This window comes from Aphanomyces astaci (genome assembly GCF_000520075.1).
Source record: "Aphanomyces astaci strain APO3 unplaced genomic scaffold supercont1.28, whole genome shotgun sequence".
Taxonomy (NCBI): Eukaryota; Oomycota; class Saprolegniomycetes; order Saprolegniales; family Verrucalvaceae; genus Aphanomyces; species Aphanomyces astaci.
In genome coordinates this window covers 228,793-246,772 of record NW_009798291.1, presented here as the reverse complement: position 1 = coordinate 246,772, position 17,980 = coordinate 228,793, and the positions used below count along the sequence as shown (strand labels likewise).

General features: G+C 52.2%; 5 protein-coding genes across 5 annotated transcripts; 3 read left to right on the top strand and 2 right to left on the bottom strand.

Annotated features, from left to right (window-relative positions):
* Nucleotides 1–417: 417 nt before the first annotated feature.
* H257_10431 (hypothetical protein) lies at nt 418–1,240 on the bottom strand (the record flags this gene model as incomplete). Its single annotated transcript, XM_009836983.1, has 3 exons — nt 418–576; nt 829–966; nt 1,022–1,240. The coding sequence occupies 3 exons, from the start codon at nt 1,238–1,240 to the stop codon at nt 418–420; spliced, it is 516 nt and encodes a 171-aa protein (XP_009835285.1).
* Nucleotides 1,241–2,218: 978 nt separating this feature from the next.
* H257_10430 (hypothetical protein) lies at nt 2,219–4,913 on the top strand (the record flags this gene model as incomplete). Its single annotated transcript, XM_009836982.1, has 7 exons — nt 2,219–2,735; nt 2,785–2,871; nt 2,935–3,524; nt 3,590–3,874; nt 3,955–4,136; nt 4,197–4,562; nt 4,630–4,913. Exons 1-7 carry the CDS (start codon nt 2,319–2,321, stop codon nt 4,911–4,913), a joined length of 2,211 nt encoding a protein of 736 aa, XP_009835284.1. The 5' UTR covers nt 2,219–2,318.
* Nucleotides 4,914–6,028: 1,115 nt separating this feature from the next.
* On the top strand, nt 6,029–6,363 carry H257_10429 (hypothetical protein; the record flags this gene model as incomplete). Its single annotated transcript, XM_009836981.1, has 2 exons — nt 6,029–6,092; nt 6,146–6,363. 2 exons carry the CDS (start codon nt 6,029–6,031, stop codon nt 6,361–6,363), a joined length of 282 nt encoding a protein of 93 aa, XP_009835283.1.
* Nucleotides 6,364–8,116: 1,753 nt separating this feature from the next.
* H257_10428 (hypothetical protein) lies at nt 8,117–9,165 on the top strand (the record flags this gene model as incomplete). Its single annotated transcript, XM_009836980.1, has 3 exons — nt 8,117–8,288; nt 8,312–8,590; nt 8,699–9,165. 3 exons carry the CDS (start codon nt 8,117–8,119, stop codon nt 9,163–9,165), a joined length of 918 nt encoding a protein of 305 aa, XP_009835282.1.
* A 5,801-nt stretch (nt 9,166–14,966) lies between these two features.
* On the bottom strand, nt 14,967–17,685 carry H257_10427 (hypothetical protein; the record flags this gene model as incomplete). The annotated part of the gene is made up of 6 exons (XM_009836979.1): nt 14,967–15,355; nt 15,423–15,788; nt 15,848–16,029; nt 16,130–16,414; nt 16,480–17,219; nt 17,269–17,685. The coding sequence occupies 6 exons, from the start codon at nt 17,683–17,685 to the stop codon at nt 15,069–15,071; spliced, it is 2,277 nt and encodes a 758-aa protein (XP_009835281.1). The 3' UTR covers nt 14,967–15,068.
* Nucleotides 17,686–17,980: the final 295 nt, after the last annotated feature.

The following is a 17,980-nucleotide window of genomic DNA, read 5'->3' as shown; positions in this document are numbered from 1 at the left end:
CTGCGGCAGCTCCTTTAAAACCTTTCCGGCTTGTAGCTGTGATGAACATCCCGACATTGTGGTTGCCTTGCGCTTGGCCGAACCATTATCTGGCATTGGTTCCATGAAAAATCCGCCGGGCCAACCAAATGAGCCATAGTCACCAGCACCACCAGGGCTCATCCAATTCATGCCTATGCAAAAGCATGTGCGTAGCGTGGCATTGGTTTTGAGAGGTTTTCAATAAATAGGTGGGGGTACCAATAAATACCGTGGGTGGGTGAGAGAGCCAGACGTTTCGACGAGATGGACGGGAGGGTGATAGGCCGCAGAACATTTTTGGAGTAACCATCGCGAAGGTGATGGGCACCATGCGGTCTTGAGGCAGGCTGGAGTGTTGGACTTGACGCAGGACTTGACACCATCGCGTCGGTAATGTTAGGTACGCTGGTCGGTCGTGGAGGTCGGCGTAAGGTGGAGGGAGTACGGGTACTTGGCCCACAATGGCCGGTAGTTGATAGGAGCACGCAGGGTGTGAAGGACATGCAGGACGGATGAGCGCAGTGGACAGTCGTGTCTTGGAGGCGCAGCCATCGGCTGACGGACATCGTCCAGCCAAGGAATGACTCCTCGTTCCAGGCAGCAGAGGGCAGAGGAGTCGCTGACTCATATTGGACCTTGTTGTGCTCGGTCCATATGAGGTGCAGGGTGGATGGATCCACTGGGTCTGGAGAGCATCTTTGTGACGTCACCACTTGCATTGACCGTAAACAGGTCCAGGTCGGAGATAGTCGACCATGCAAATGATACCCCGTAGTGTCACCAGGTATCCTGGTGAAACGACCATACAGGGTGGGTGTGGAGATATGCATGGAATGCATAGTATTGGGTTTCCACTGCACCGCAGCCGTAGGCACAGCAGATAGCGTCGGGACACTCGAGTTGGAGGTGGGCAAAACGATATGCCACGTGCACGTCGACCGGCCACTACAAGCCTGGTCCTTGTGCGTGCAGTAAAGGGTGGATCTCCACATGATAGCACCTCGTCCACTGTGAACAGGGTGGGGGGTTTATCCGAAAAGTTCTTTCCCGTCCGCGACACTGTGAAGCCTTGGGCACGTGACCACGCCTGCACGCAAGTTGCGAACTCGTTGGCGTCATTGAATCTGTGATGGATACCGAGCAAGTCGCCGAGTGCTGGTGCCTGGGATGGTATTCCAACTGTCGCTGGTTCGTTGCCGGATTCATCAGCACCGGGCATTCCGCTAGGTACAGGTGTGTAATCTCCCTCGGGGTGATCATTGCTGCTCGTCTCGTCCATCTTGTTTTAAGTGAGCGCTGACCATTCACCATTCATCCGTATAATCTGCGATATCCGGATGAGTTGCCGTTTATGTTCGACGATGATACTCCATAAAAACTAAATGTCCGTTATATTCGATAATCCTACATTTGATTCCGAAATTAGGATGATTGCCGGATACAATTTAACCGGACAATGCGCCAGAGGCGCATGCGCCTAAAACGAGAACCCCTGCTCTACATCTATTCTTCTGCAACAGTGTAAAGGTGTACAATTCCCTCATTAAAACAGTTCCACTGTTGTTTTGACCCGAAATACCGTTTCAACGAGATTTATAAGGCTAGCGATGCAGTTAACCCTGGAGACATAGTATCGTCGTATGTACTCACCGGGGGTAGGACGGAGTCCCAGGTTACAGGGCTACTGGCGTGTATCCGAATGTAATAATTCCCTCATTGAAACAGAATTTCGGGTCAAAACAACAGTGGAACTGTTTTAATGAGGGAATTATTAGTGTAAAGATTCATAGGTTCCGCCTCGGTGGTCGAGAGAACTACAGTAAGCTTTTGCTGCGTAGTCTCTTTGCGATTCATGAGATCGCATAGTTGCAGTAGAATGTCACAAAGCCGGCGACACAGCGATGTGTGTCAATACAATTTAGCGTAGTCACTGTCAGAACAAAACTGACTGGAGTTGCTGAGCGTTGACTCTGTGCTAAACACCCAAGACGAAACTGTAGTTGATGGTTCCTCTAGTACTCCTATATTGGCAACTACCGATTGGATACAAGTAATCGACACATGTCGCTGTGACGACCACCTTCTACAGGAGGTATAGTACGTACGTACTACCAGTATTTGATCGTCATTTGGATTAAATGTGTGGTTTAAATTTAAAACCTCAAGTTGAATTGTTTTACAGTTAGAATTTATAATCAAAAAGGTTGTTTGTTCTCAACCTTGAAGGTGAACTTGGGACGCACCGCAGTTCTCGCCAGAGGCAGTCGTCACAAGTCGATACTACAGCATCTTCACGGATGAATCATGAGCGACTGAGAGGTCGGGCCTTGGGCGCACTGACCCTACTTCAAACTGTGGCGGTAGCACTTGACTACGACTACGAAGGGTATCGTTCCAGGAGTGGCGTTACTGCCTGGGTCGACGTGGACACGCCATTGGATGCTCGCTCCAAGAAGTCGTCCCGCGGAGAGACGTGGGATCTCGTGATGAGCGACGAGTTTGAGATCGATGGTCGATCGTTTGTAGCCGGGAAGGATCATATGTGGACCGCCTTGGACATCCCCGATGGAGTGAACGCCGCCATTGGCCTGTACAACTCGTCCAACGTGTACACTTTGAACGGCAAACTGATCAACCGCGTGGATGAAATGCAAACCAACGTCACGTACTTTAATCAGTGGCTTGAAGTGCCAGCCATCGAGTCAAACATATTGGTACACCATCCACGACCTTATCTCACTCTAATCCATAGTACAATTCTAGCACTACTCCGCTGGCATGATGCAGTCATGGAACAAATTTTGCATGCAGGGCGGGCTCATCGAAGTGGCGGCCAAGCTACCCGGAGCTGTAAACATTCTGCCGGACGACATCCACAAGAGCACGACCATGAATCCGAACGCGCTCGGCGAGATCTGGAAGGATGGCGTCAAGACCAAACTCTCCCCTCGCGATCGCGTCCAAGACGGAGCTTACTATCCCACATGGCCTGGCATCTGGCTGCTCGGGAACCTCGGCCGTGCGCTCTTCTCGGCGTCCACGTCTCGTATGTGGCCGTGGACGTACAACGAGTGCGACGCCGACTTGTCCCCCCATCAAGCCATCTCCGCGTGCGACCCCAATCCTGGCTACGGCTTGCACCCAAATCAAGGCCGAGGCGCCCCTGAGATCGACATCCTCGAAGGCGGCGGAGCTGCCATCTCGTCGTCTATTCAGATTGCCCCAGGAATGCCAGATAACTACCGCCGCATACCACTTAAAAAGCCGGACAGCAAGTACTGTGTGTACGGCAAGGCGTGTGCCACCCCTGGCGCCAACTTTCCAGATGTCCCCACGAGCGCGTACGCCTACCGTGGTCATCGAAGCTGGTACCAAGGACTCAAGTACGCCGCCAACAACCGGTGCCCCACGGATCCTTTGGAAGTGCAGCAATACGAACCGGTAAGCTCGTCTAACTATATCCAAAGTTGGTGGAAACGTGGTGTACTCATCGATACTTGTAGGTGAAAGCAGTGCAAATGAACCCGGCGTTGCTCACGACGAACGTGTACAACAAGATGCAAGTGAGCGCCGGACGGGACGCCAACGCCGATTTGGGGCTGATAGACGGCAAAGGGCCGGCCCACTGGGGCATCAACTACAACGGCACGTGCTTTCCCATTGCGAATGGGTACATTGGCGCGTTTTTATGCGACCCCGACTCGAAGAACACCAAGTGCGAAGCGCCTCGCAGAGAGGGCGTGGCCAACACCAACCAGATGCATCCGTTCGAGTACCAGATGGACGCGATTTCAGCCAACTGGGACATTGGCCACGACGCCTACACCGAGTTTTACGTGTACCAAATCGAGTGGTAAGTTGCTCTACATACCCACGAAAGACTAATCGTTTGCTGCAAGACGAACGAATGAATGGTACTGATGAGAGGACTAGGGTGCTGGGCGAGTCAGGGTATGTGCGTTGGATGCTTGAAGACGCGCCTTTGTTTGAAATTCCGTCGGTGACGTTGACCAAGCCCCCCCAAGCCGGGCCTGGCAAACCCCTCAACCCCATAAAGTTGCCCATCGAAGAGCCCCTTTACATCATCTTCAATATTGCCGTGGCTAGGGCTTGGGGTACTAATATCCTACATTGGGAAGCAGTGTATAACGTGGCACTTTGCCCTGCACTTGTAGGTGCTACCCCGCCCAACGCCGACATTGGGCCCTGTCGTGGCAACGCCTCCAAGCCCGTTCCAGGCACTCCTGAGTTCAATAAGACAAAGAACATTTGCGACTCGTTCCCCATGTACATGGAGATTGAGTATATTAGAGTGTACCAAGAGAAGAGCTCCATGTTCCTTGGATGCGATCCCCCCACTCATCCCACCAAGAAATGGATCGATGGCCACATCAAATGGTTCACAGATGCCAAGAACCCCATGATCCGAGTGGACGGCGGCGCGACATGCAACAAGGGCGACGACTGCCAGTCCATGTCGTCGTCCATGCCTAGTGGTCGTTGCGTGAAACGTCGCTGTAGCTGCGTCACGGGCTATGGTGGTAAGGAGGATAACGTCATCTGTGTGATGCCATCAAACCAGACACCTGATGCTTCGAATTCGACTAGGCCCTCGATGCACCAAGTTTCTCGGGAGCAAGTCACTTGACATGTCCGACGGCACGTACTTTGGTCCTACGATCCTGTATCCCGCCATCGTGGCAAGCGCAACGGTGGCGTTGATTGTGTTGACGTGTGTCTGGCGAATGCGCCAGCGCGGTTCCGCCGCCGCCATTGCATCCTCTATTCCCAAATCAAGGGTCGAAGGCGAGGTGGAGGCTGTTGCCGAAATCGCAGACGACGCAGCCACCGGGCAATCGAGGCGATACTACGCTCCTGCCAACACTGGTTAATATACCCACATGTTTCTTGTCCTCGATCATCTCATGCTTGCCACCAAGCCGTAATCGGAGCTTTTTCCTCCTGCAAAATTCTCTCACAAAAGGAGGAACTACAGTACAAGAGATGGACTGATGAGTGTCCAGTGAAATTGTATATCCCCTGATTAATAATACACCATTTCTGATCGCAGTACCCCTGAACTTGAAGTTCTGGTGATACTCGGAGTATGTACTAGCACTATTAATACGAAGTAGTATGGAGGATCTCTCACCTTTGTACCTGAGTTCAGAATACTCGGTGGTTAATTGATTAATTTAGTTTGGATTATCATTATTTTAATAATGATAATCCAAACTAAGAATTGACTCCCCCTATAATGTCTTGCTGTTAAAACAGCAAGACATTATAGGGGTCTTCTGGAAGAACCGATTCTAGAACCACATGTTTTCGCCAATTGTAACGCGCCTGCTCGACCAGGGGCGGTGTGTAATTTTCGGTTTTTACTTCGCTCAACGCTTCATACCTCGTTCTTCGAAGTTCGGTGGTTAATTGAGTTTGAATTAACGTTATCATTTTTAAGACATTCCTCCGAGTCAGAACACCCAGTTCTGTTCGAGAATAGCACCACTGCCCTGTCAGTGAGGTAGCAGCGTTTGCTAGCAGCGTAGGAGGTTTTTGTTCCTTCTAGAGGCTTTTCCTCAGAGTACAGCTCAGACTCGTCACGGAACATCACAGGATGTCGTGGCCAATCATACTCTAGGAATTGATTGGCTGTCGGAGGAACTGGGACATCGAGATCCAATTTCTCCTCTGCCGTCATAACTAATTCACTTTCAGTTCTTCCTCCACCCACTCACGTGTCTGCTGCTGCTTCCTGCCCTTACAACTGGTTATGAGCCTTCCACTTGCATTCTCCTCTCGAGCCACCCTGCCCACCACCCACCACCTCGTAGGCGCCGAAAACTATGACAACTGATTCACGGTGATCATCCTCCCCGGTGAAGCGAAGCGGTGGACTCGATGGCAACGCAGTGCACCGAGGTCGAGGCAGTGTGGTCGATGCAGGGACTCATCCGACCCTTCCACGTCCTTGACAGCGACGTCAAGCGTATCCGCCTTCATCTTGATGAAGCGACCAACGTCCATGCTGGCACGACCCCTCACCTCCCCTTACCTTGGACTCTCACAAGGTCATTGGGGTGGCGATAACTATCAACGCTCCACGAACGAGATGCTCGCGAAGGTGCTCTGAGCGGATATCGAGTCCAAGGCCGAAAAGCAGCGGTCAGCCGCGCGTGGGCCCTCGTGCTAGCATACCTCTCGGGCACGGTACGGAGCGATATCGCCGCCGCTAACCTTGAGAAATGTGCACACTGCATCATTTCTAAGCTCCGCAGCGAGGAGCAGAAGTATGCCACAGCGATCTCCGTGTATCAACGCTTTCATTCGTTTCAGTTCTGAACCCACGTGTCCCTGGATGCGAATCGCCAATTATTCGACAAGCTGCGTACAGCGGTGGAAAAACTCGAAGGGTATCCCCTCAGCGACAGCCACCTCGCTTCCGCGCTCTTGGCAACGCTGCCCACGTGCATCATGCAAGACAACTACATGTGGCGCGGCCCGAAACCGTATCCCATACTTCCTCTGTTCCACATTACTGATTTTCCCCCAGTTCGAAACGGCTGATTATGAACAAATTTCACAGTAAATGCATTTTCAAGGTTATCAACTTTAACAGCACTACTCGTGGCCAACAATCCTGGGATTCTGCAGTCCGGCTTCTCGGCGTAGGATCCCAGTACGGGACCAGCAGTTCACGATTGTGGATTGCGAGACTTCGTGCCAGGCATCTTTGGCCCACACCATGGCGTCAACAAGGGGGACTTCGTACAGTTTTTCCTGGCGGCCAGCCATGACCGCGTCGATTTGCTACAGGGCGTTTTGAAGCTGGCGTTGCTTGACCTTCGCCTTGAAGGAAGCAATGATCCCAGCGTCGTGGGGTTGAAGGTACGCTGTCGTGTTAGGTGGCAGCATCTTCAAACTGACATTTGTTAGGACGGTGTCCTCCTTCACCTTGTGCGGCGACGTAGTGTCGACAAGAAGCAAAACCCGTCGGTTTGCCGCCTCCATCCTTGCGTTGAACGATCGCATGTACGTGTCGAAAATGGCTCCATTCATCCAGGCCTTCTTACTCGATGAGCCAAGATCTTCAGCAGTTTGGCCGTTGAAGCATCGGGGACGGACTGCACTGCCAATGAAGAAGGGCTCAACGAGGTCCGAGCCGTCGGCGTTCGTGGTGAGGGCGAGGGTACACGCAGCCGGGACACGGCTGCGTGTCATTGATCGGTGCGGCGACATGCACCAAAAGAAGGAAGTTTCGTCCATGTTGTACCCGTCACTGACCTCGTAACCCGTAGTTGCCTCCAGCATTTGTTCGCGTCCTTGGTCAACGGCTTCTTGCGGCGTTGATCCTGCTTCGCCGTGTTGTCGCTTGCTGGTTAGACCGTGCTTGCGTTGGAACTTGTAAAGCCATCCTTTGGAGAATTTAAGCGGCCAGTTTGTTACCAATTCGTACTCGTCATAGTACGCTTTTGCTTGTTTGCGAATTAGCTCACCAGTCACGCACACACCCAGTTCTTCACACCGTCGTACCCATGAGAGGACCTTGGCTTCGAGGTCGGGCATGGCTACACCTCGGTCCATTGAGCGCGACTTGAGATCGCTTCGTTGGCTCTTCGTGTCGTGCCTCTTTATGGCATTCCCAACGGTTGATTTGGTTGGAGGTGATATCAACTTAAACGCATCCATCGCCCACACAGCCAATTCGGTGTACGTGGCGTTGGGTTTCTTCAAATGCTCAGCGTACAAGTTATGCTTGTCCGCCAAGGACATGCGCGCCTTCATTGTTCGGAATGAAACGCCCAAAAATTTGAATGTTTGAAACTACCTCCGTGAAATTTATATTATACGTTTATAAAAACAATTCATTTTGCCCCGTTTCGAACTGGGGGGAAATCAGTACTACGTCGTTACGACTTGTCACCGACCCGAAAATTCATTTTAAGTCCAATTTCGATGTAGGGTATACAGGTACCGTCTATTGGCTGCCAAGCGCCAGAACTGAATTTTCGCGCTTAAAATCGGCTTCAAATATCAACCATCCGATTAAGATTACACCACATACTTAAAACAGATAAATTTTGAATTTGCCGCCATGGAGAATCAAGTCGAACGCATTGGCCGAGAGCTCTCGAGCAGTGACAAAGTTTCGATCATCCAACACCTTCAAGACTTCATCAAGAAGGGCAAACTTCCTCGTGGTGCTTACAAACAAGCAGCAGAGCAACTGAACATGAACCCCAAACCGTCGGACACGTTTGGCGCACGTTTTGCTCCCATGGCACCACAGTGTCCAACGCTGGCAAGGTTGGGCCCAAGCCAATGTATTCCACCGACCGCGTCCAACAGCTTGTTCAAGCCGTACCTGGCGACCAACAGTCCACCTTTCGCGACATGGCGTCAGCTACCGGCTTGACCCTGGGGACCCTGAGTCGCCACCTTAAGAAGGTAACTTTGCAACGATGCTCAACACGCGTCAAGCCGCTTCTGACGGATGCGAACAAGGACGAACGCACCGCATTTTGCTCGAATTTGACGGCCTATGGGACGTGGTGCACCTGGGCGAAAAGTAGTTCAATGCAGACAAGGATCGTCGAAAGATTTATCTCGTCCCGAGTGAGATGCCGCCCTGGCGATCTTGGAAGAGCAAGAGATTCATCCCCGATGTGATATCGAGACTACGTGATGAACAAGGTCGTACCAGCAATCAAGGCCACGTTTCCAAGCGCGAATAAGCGCGTCATACTGCAGCACGACAACGCGACTCCACATAGGTCCATCACGGACGCGGAACTGGCAAGTGTGTCGACGGGTGGGTTGACGTTCGTGATGCGTCGACAGCCGCCCAACAGCCCTGATCTCAATGTTCTGGACCTTGGCTTCTTTGCCTCGATCCAGTCCCTTCAGTACAAGAAGATGAATCGGACGGAGAATGACGTGATCCGTAACACCTTTGAGGGATTCGACGAGCTAAACTACGAGAAGCTAGAGAACGTGTTCCTTACCTTTCAGGCAGTGATGCGGCTGGTTCTCGAGCACGGCGGCGACAACCACTCTGCGTTGCCCCATCTGAAGAAGGCAGCCTTGAGACGCGCTGGCCTACTGATGTCGAACGTTACTTGCCCTGATTCGTTGCTTTTGTAGGCTAGGAATTATTGACCAATCGAATCATTGAATTCTGTAATGAGTCAATATAATCAATTTCTTCACAGTAATGTGGAAAAAGTGTGTTTTTCTTATCGACGTAGTAATGTGGAACAGAGGAAGTACAAGGATATGCGCCGCTTGTTGGAGCAGCACTGGTCGGACTTCACACACAAGTATCCATCGATCCTCGGGCCCGCACCGACAGCCCTCGCTAAACCGGTCCATGGCTCGGCATCCGCAACCGCGACAACGCGGTCTAGCGCATTGGCCCTTCTGGCCTTTCGCGCTGGCTCGCAGCCTTCGCGAAGGCTACGGACAGGCGGCCGCCGTACCCTGGGGAGCCCAAGGCCAAGACCCCATGGCGGATTTGTGTGGCTACTGGCATCCACTCGACATACACATGTACGAAGCTTTCCCAGGCGTTCCACCAGAACGCGGTGCGTCAAGACTTTGTGTTTCTGCCAGGATTGGCTGCCATCCCACCTGGCGAATTACCCCCAAGTGGTGGCGGTTGACGCACTCAAGGCAGACCCAGCGGCCACCGCGGTGGCAAACGCCACGGCAAAGGCGACGGGCATGGTGGAGGAACCGGGACATCCTTCCTCAACACCATTCGCCAAGGCTACGCATCCAGCGACCCACCAGGCTACGCTCCCAGCGGCCGTCGAGGCTACACCGGCAGTCATTCCGGCTACGCCAGTTTCTACTACGGCGATTATCGCGACGATCAACGCGACCGTAGCCCATTTCGTCAGTCGGCATCCCGCTATCGCAGTCGCTCAGGCGACCGGTACCGCAACTCCCGCGGGCACTTTCGTGAAGACCGCGGGTATTTCTGCGACGACAGCGGCGCCAACCAAGACGACCGGCGCTACCGCAGCCGCAGCCAGTCCATGTACGCTGTCCGGCGCCATCGTAGCCGTAGCCGCAGCGCGCAGTCAGCAAACCAAGGCTACGCCCAACCGGCATCCAACCTCCAGCGTAGCCAAAGCCGCAGCCCGTCGCGCGGCTCTACCCGTACGTTGATGTCTCAGAACACACGTCAACAACGTGACCAGACTTCTGATTTATGTCTTCATGCCGCAGCCAGTCCATGTACGCTGTCCGGCGCCATCGTAGCCGTAGCCGCAGCGCGCAGTCAGCAAACCAAGGCTACGCCCAACCGGCATCCAACCTCCAGCGTAGCCAAAGCCGCAGCCCGTCGCGCGGCTCTACCCGTACGTTGATGTCTCAGAACACACGTCAACAACGTGACCAGACTTCTGATTTATGTCTTCACGCACACATGCCGGCATTTATGCCTCGAAATATTTTAGATGAACAACATTCACATGATTCATTTACGGGACTACAAGAGTCGACCGACAAGTCAAGCATATTCAAAGTAGTTTCGACATTATTACAGGACTTCAGTCCGTACTACGATTCGCTCGATACCGTATCGCGATCACTTGTATTTACGGGTACTGGATGGGCACTTCGCGTGTCACCAACCATCCCGGTTGTCAAAGCAAAGGCGATCCCGTCACTGGACGGCCGATAGTGGTGCATCCAAGCACCCACTTTCCATCGTGAGTGGTTCATCACCTACTAACCATTCTCATCCCTTGCTAATGCAGCCGACGGCCACCAACTCCACGTCATCGGGCGTGGGACAGTACGACTCGAGGTCGCTGGCACCAACGATGGCACATTAGTGGTTTATCTGCAGGATGTACTGTATATCACATCCCAGATTTGCGCTTCAATTTATTTTCCGTAGGTCGTGCACTACACATGGATCAACATAAAATTGTCTCCATCGCCCCATAGAAGTGGACTCTACCCACCTACGACGGCAAGTTCACCACAACCTACGACGAAGACACCGGGTTCTATGTCATTGCGACGCAGTTTTCACCGCGCATCGACGACCCCACATCGACTGTCCTCGTGACGCACTCGAGTGCACAGGGCACTATGCAATGGCACCACCGACGGGGTTGTCCAAGTCATGACAAGCTACGCAAATTGCGGCGCCATTCGACCGTGTTTGAATTCCCTATATCTCCACAGGCCATCACGGCCCATGCCTCGTGCGGCACATGCTTAAGGTCGAAGTCCAAAGTACTTCCCTTTTCACGCAACAAATTACCAAAGTCGTCGAGGCCTCTGGAACAAGTGCACTCCGACGTGTGGGGTCCAATCAATATCCCCTCTATCTCTGGGGACCGAACTTCGCCACGTTCATCGACGACTTTACTCGATACACATTTGTGTACATCATGCAAAAGCGCGCGAACCTGTACGCCAAGTACAGCGCGTTCTGTCGCGACGCACGGCAGCGTTATCGCTCCGTTGTCATCGAGTTGCTACCATCACTCACGACCCAGTGAGCTCGAGGAAATACAAGCGCTCCAAATGGACAACGCTAAGGAGTATGTCAAACTCGGGGCCCGTATTCAAAGCGAATACGGCACCCGCCTAAGGTACACGAATGCCTATACTCCGACCCAGAACCGTGTGGCCGAGCGGCGTATGGTCATTATCGTCAGCTTGGCTCGCTCCATGCTACTGCATGGTAATTTACCACAGTTCTTGTGGGGCGAAGCCATTTCCCAACCACTATTCCTCATGAAAATAATACCGTCCATCACCATCAGTGGGGACACTCCGTATCATCTATGGCACCAGAGCCATCCAGACTACGCACGTTTACGCGTATTTGGCTGTGTAGCGTACGCACACGTCAACATACCCAAGCGTGTGAACAAACTGTCTTCCCGAGGCATGCTGTGCATGTACATTGGCTTACCCGAGACATTTCGAGGGTTCAAGCTACTGAACCTCGACACACATTACGTGCTTACGAGCCGCGATGTGACGTTCGTCGAACATCTGTTTCCCCTCCTGAAATCAGTCGAGGAGAGGATTCGATGTGGTGATGCGATTTCCCATCACACCAACTGTTTGATGTACGGGCATTCTTGTACAAGGGTGCACAGAATCATGATTTCTGCAGAGGGCGATGCTCTGCAGCCTCTTAGCGACCCAGGAGATCACAGAGTTATCAAATGCCATGAAGCCCGCGACGCAACGTCGGGTATCAACACAGTTAGCGTAGTTACTGCGCGTATACGATAGACCGCTTGTCAGTGGGCAGGGTCGGGGTTCTTGAGGGACTGGCTTAGTTGTTGGACGACGTACGCGAGGTCGGGTCGGGTGCTAATGATGTGGTACTTGATGCTACCGACTGACGAACTGTACGGCTTATCCGCAATAGACTGGCGTTCAACATCGTTCTGAGGACGCTTCGACGCTAACAGTTTGAGATTGCACTCAATTGGAGTGGTGGCTGGTTAATAACTCTTCATGTTAAAACTCTTGATGCTCGTGGTTGCATATTGGATTTTGATGCATTGTGAGAGTTCGAGCAGAACGATCTCGAACAAAATGACATCCGTGAATAAAGATGAGAGCCCCAAGTTCATGCTTCTAAAACGCGATGATAGACCATGTTTGATGGTGTGCATCATGTCCAGTGAATGAGCCATAATGACCAGGTCGTCAACGTAGACGCCGATGTAAACGGCATGACCGTCCATCTGCTTGGTAAAGACGCAGCGGTGTGTATCCTTGCAGACACAAGTAGGTAGCTAGTGCCTGGTATCTCAAAGGTGGGGGTTGCTTGAGACCATAGACAGACACTGCGGAGGACTCGGAAGACATCGCGGCGATTCTTCGTGGTGGCAAATCCAGGTAGATGTTTGACGTAGACCTCGCAGTCGATTTCTCCGTTGAGAAAGATTGTTATGACGTCCATTGCATCGATCTCGTAGTTGAGTGACGCGCTGAGAGTAAGCATCGTTCGGAGGACTTCTTTGGCAATGACCGGGGAGTAACTCTCCTCGTAGTCACCTTGTAATTGGGTGTGTCCTTGGATCACAAGTCGCGCTTTGTAGCAAGCGACGCATCTCGTAGTCTCAGTGACCGATTCGTCGCATTTGATTATACTGTAAACACCCAACGCATGGCCAGTGGTGTCGTATCTGGCAGGGTACGAACGACCCGTTGGTCTCATGGGCTGCCAGCTCAAGAATCATGGCTGCAAGCCATTGCGCTTTGTCTGGTGATTTCATCGCCTGTTTGTAGGTCGTAGGCTCCTCTAAAGGAGTCTTGTCCTTGAGGGCGAGGTGGATATGTTTCGGCGTCGAGTTAGATTGATCGCCTGGGGTGCCCTTAATATACGACATACTAGTAAGCAACTGTGCGGGACCGTTGTGTGGACGTGTCTGCCGTGTCCAACGTTGATGAGACGACGTACGACATGTGCTATTACTGTTGCTCGAGATCGTAAGGGCCGAGGTGGAATTGTCAGCCACTGGGTTGTCATATGTGACGACGTTGGAGTGGAGGTGGATGTCGTACTCACACACGCCGGAGAACGGCAATCTGTACTTCTCGTGGAACGAGGTACATGGTACGGGGAAATATTCCTCCGTTGCGTTGAAGGTCAGCATTCGACGACTGGTGTGAGGGGTGACGAATGATGCCAGGTGGAGTGATGTCTGGTACGTCGTGTACGACAGGGACTTGCCACACTGTACCTGTTGACCCACGAAGTAAGGCACCCCCAAGTGTGGGTAGAGGTGTGGTCATCAGCCTCCCCAAGTGTCGGCGTCGCGGATGTCACGGCCTCCCCAAAAGAGGGTAGAGGTGTCGTCCACGCAAAGGCCTCCCCAAACGAGGGTAGAGGTGTTGGTATCGTGGACGAAGCAGCTTCCCCAAGGGGTGAAGGAAGGATTGGTTGGAGGGGGTGGTGGCCTTAAAAAAAAGTGAGGGGGCCGCCCTGGACTATTTAGAAAACCGTGACTACACCGACATGTAAGGGAGCGCCCTGGACCATGTTGGTTCGACATCGGGCGGTGACAGATCCTGGTGGTTACTCAATCCGTCTGGATCTTCCACGGGGCGTCGTTCAGATAGGGCCAAGTGGTACACATTCACTGCAAGCGATGTCCGACGAGTTGAATATTGAATAGAAGACAGGATAACCAGTGGTGGTTACGCTATCTGAGATTAACCGGCAGTCTCTTGGTAAAGTCTGGAATTGCACCTTTTTTGGCAATTCCAGAGTTAACAGTAAATTCATTGTTTTAACATTTATCAGGCTTAAATAACGTGTGAATAACGGTTGGATGCATTGTTTAAAGTTACTTCATCTAGTGCGATGATTGGTTGCTTGAACGTGAATTTACAGGCACTTTCGTAAAACAAGTTGTTTGCCGTTATCATTCTGGCAAACACTTGTTTTACGTCAACACTTGAAGCAGCATCGTCACATACATGACCTCCCAGCCGTGGCCGTGATCACTACAAACATTACAGTAACTAGTGCGAATGATTTGTAACGTTAGGGATATAGTTAACGTTAGGCTAGTCGTAGCTGTCCAATGATTCAAAGCTATGCCATACCTACAACACTTCATCTGTACTAACGTGAGCATTGTACGTGGAAAGCACTACAACTACACGATGATAGTACTCCCAATTCACATCCTAATACGGTATACATCGTGATGAACTGGTGGTTGCGCTGCATAAGTTGGCCTGGTGCTGTAACTCGATTACAGTAGTTAGCGGCTGAAATATTATAATAAAGAAACGTTAAGCGTTGTTTTCTTCTGCTGAAATGCAGAACTAAGCGTTGTTTTATCTTCAATCGGACTTCTATTATTTTAAACGTCTGGTTGTTTCACGCAATTAAACAACGGGCAAATTACATGAAAAGCACAATACAACAGTTTATTGAAAAAGAATGTGAAATATTATTTTGAATATATTAAAGCTTGAAAGGCCAAACGACATGCCAATCCATACAACGACTTGAGACTTTGGCCGAGGACAAGAAGCATGTGTCTTTATTCAGCAGTGTTGGCAGGGGCGTAGTACCGCCTCGATTGCCCAGTGGCTGTGCCGTCTGCGATTTCGGCAACAGCCTCCATCTCGCCTTCGACCCTTGATTTGCGCATAGAGGATGCAATGGCGGCAGCGGAACCGCGCTGGCGCATTCGCCAGACACACGTCAACACAATCAACGCCGCTGTTGCGCTTGCCACGATGGCGGGATACAGGATCGTCGGACCAAAGTACGTGCCGTCGGACATGTCAAGTGACTTGCTCCCGAGAAACTTGGTGCATCGAGGGCCTAGTCCAAATCGAAGCATCAGGAGTCTGGCTTGATGGCATCACACATATGACGTTATCCTCCTTACCGCCATAGCCCGTAACGCAGCTGCAGCGACGTTTCACGCAGCGACCACTGGGCATGGACGACGACATGGACTGGCAGTCGTCATCACTGTTGCATGTCGCGCCGCCGTCCACTCGGATCATGGGATTCTTGGCATTTGTGTACCATTTGATGTGGCCATCGATCCATTTCTTGGTGGGATGAGTGGGCGGGTCACAACCAACGAACATGGAGCTCTTGTCCTGGTACACCCGGATGTACTCGATCTCCATGTACATGGGGAACGAGTCGCAAATGTTCTGCGTCTTGTTGAACTCGTAAGTGCCTGGCACGGGCTTGGAGGCGTTGCCACGACAGGGCCCAATGTCGGCGTTGGGCGGGGTAGCACCTACAAGTGCAGGGCAACGTGCCACGTTATACACTGCTTCCCAATTTAGGATATAGTACCCCAAGCCCTTGCCACGGCAATGTTGAAGATGATGTAAAGGGGCTCTTCGATGGGCAACTTAATCGGGTTGCGGGGTTTGCCAGGCCCGGCTTGGGGGGGCTTGGTCAACGTCACCGACGGAATTTCAAACAAAGGCGCGTCTTCAAGCATCCAGCGCACATACCCTGACTCGCCCAGCACCCTAGTCCTCTCATCAGTACCATTCATTCGTTCGTCTTCCCACGAACGATAAGTCTTTCGTGGCCATTTAAACCATTTCGTGTCCATTTAGAAGAGCTTACCACTCGACTTGATACACGTAAAACTCGGTGTACGCGTCGTGGCCAATGTCCCAATTAGCTGAAATTGCGTCCATCTGGTACTCGAACGGATGCATCTGGTTGGTGTTGGCCACGCCGTCCTGGCGGGGCGCTTCGCACTTGAGGTTCTTCGAGTCGGGGTCGCATAAAAACGCGCCAATGTACCCATTCGCAATGGGAAAGCACGTGCCGTTGTAGTTGATACCCCAGTGGGCCGGCCCTTTGCCGTCGATCAGCCCCAAGTCGGCACTGGCGTCCCGTCCGGCGCTCACTTGCATCTTGTTGTACACGTTCGTCGTGAGCAACGCCGGGTTCATTTGCACTGCTTTCACCTACAAGTATCGATGAGTACACCACGTTTCCACCAACTTTGGATATAGTTAGACGAGCTTACCGGTTCGTATTGCTGCACTTCGTTGGGATCCGTGGGGCACCGGTTGTTGGCGGCGTACTTGAGTCCTTGGTACCAGTTGCGATGGCCTCGGTAGGCGTACGCGCTCGTGGGGACATCTGGAAAGTTGGCGCCAGGGGTGTCGCACGCCTTGCCGTACACACAATACCTGCTGTCGGGCTTTTGAATCGGCATGCGGCGGTAGTTATCTGGCATCCCCGGGGCAATCTGAATAGACGACGAGATGGCAGCTCCGCCGCCTTCGAGGATGTCGATCTCGGGGGCGCCTCGGCCTTGGTTCGGGTGCATGCCGTAGCCAGGATTGGGGTCGCACGCGGAGATGGCTTGATGGGGGGACAACTCGGCATCGCACTCGTTGTACGTCCATGGCCACATGCGAGACGTGGACGCCGAGAAGAGCGCACGGCCGAGGTTCCCGAGCAGCCAGATGCCGGGCCATGTGGGATAGTAACCTCCGTCTTGGACCCGGTCGCGAGGGGTGAGTTTGGTCTTGACGCCGCCCCTCCAGATCTCGCCGAGAGCGTTCGGATTATTTGTCGTGCTCTTGTGGACGTCGTCCGGTAGAATGTTGATGGCGCCAGGCAGCTTGGCCGCCACTTCGATGAGCCCGCCCTGCATGCAAAACTTGTTCCACGACTGCATCATGCCAGCGGAGTAGTGCTAGAATTGTACTATGGATTAGAGTGAGATAAGGTCGTGGATGGTGTACCAATGTGTTGGACTCGAACGCGGACACTTCAAGCCACTGGTTAAAGTACGTGACGTTGGTTTGCATTTCATCCACGCGGTTGATCAGTTTGCCGTTCAAAGTGTACACATTGGACGAGTTGTACAGGCCAATGGCGGCGTTCACTCCGTCGGGGATGTCCAAGGCGGTCCACATGTGATCCTTCCCGGCTACGAACGATCGACCGTCGATCTCAAACTCGTCGCTCATCACGAGATCCCACGTCTCACCGCGGGATGACTTCTTGGAACGAGCATCCAACGGTGTGTCCACGTCGACCCAGGCAGTGACACCACTTCTGGAATGATACCCTTCGTAGTCGTAGTCAAGTGCTACCGCCACAGCTTGGAGTAAGGTCAGTGCACCCAAGGCCCGACCTCTCAGTCGCTCATGATTCATCCGTGAAGATACTGTGGTATCAACTTGTGACTTCCTCAGGTGAGATCTGCGGCCATGGACGGTACAGTAGACAGGCATGCATTATTGTTGGTGTAACGTTAGTCCTTTTTGAAAAAATGGTTTTACTTTTAAACCATCTGATTAAAAACTCTTATTCGGATTTGTAACCACCTAGTAACACAAGTTGACCAAATTGATACAGTACAGGTAACGACGGAAATCTTCACTCAGTAGTACTAATATTCACAAGACTGTCAACCAAATTTTGGGATTATAAATATTGTCTAATCATACT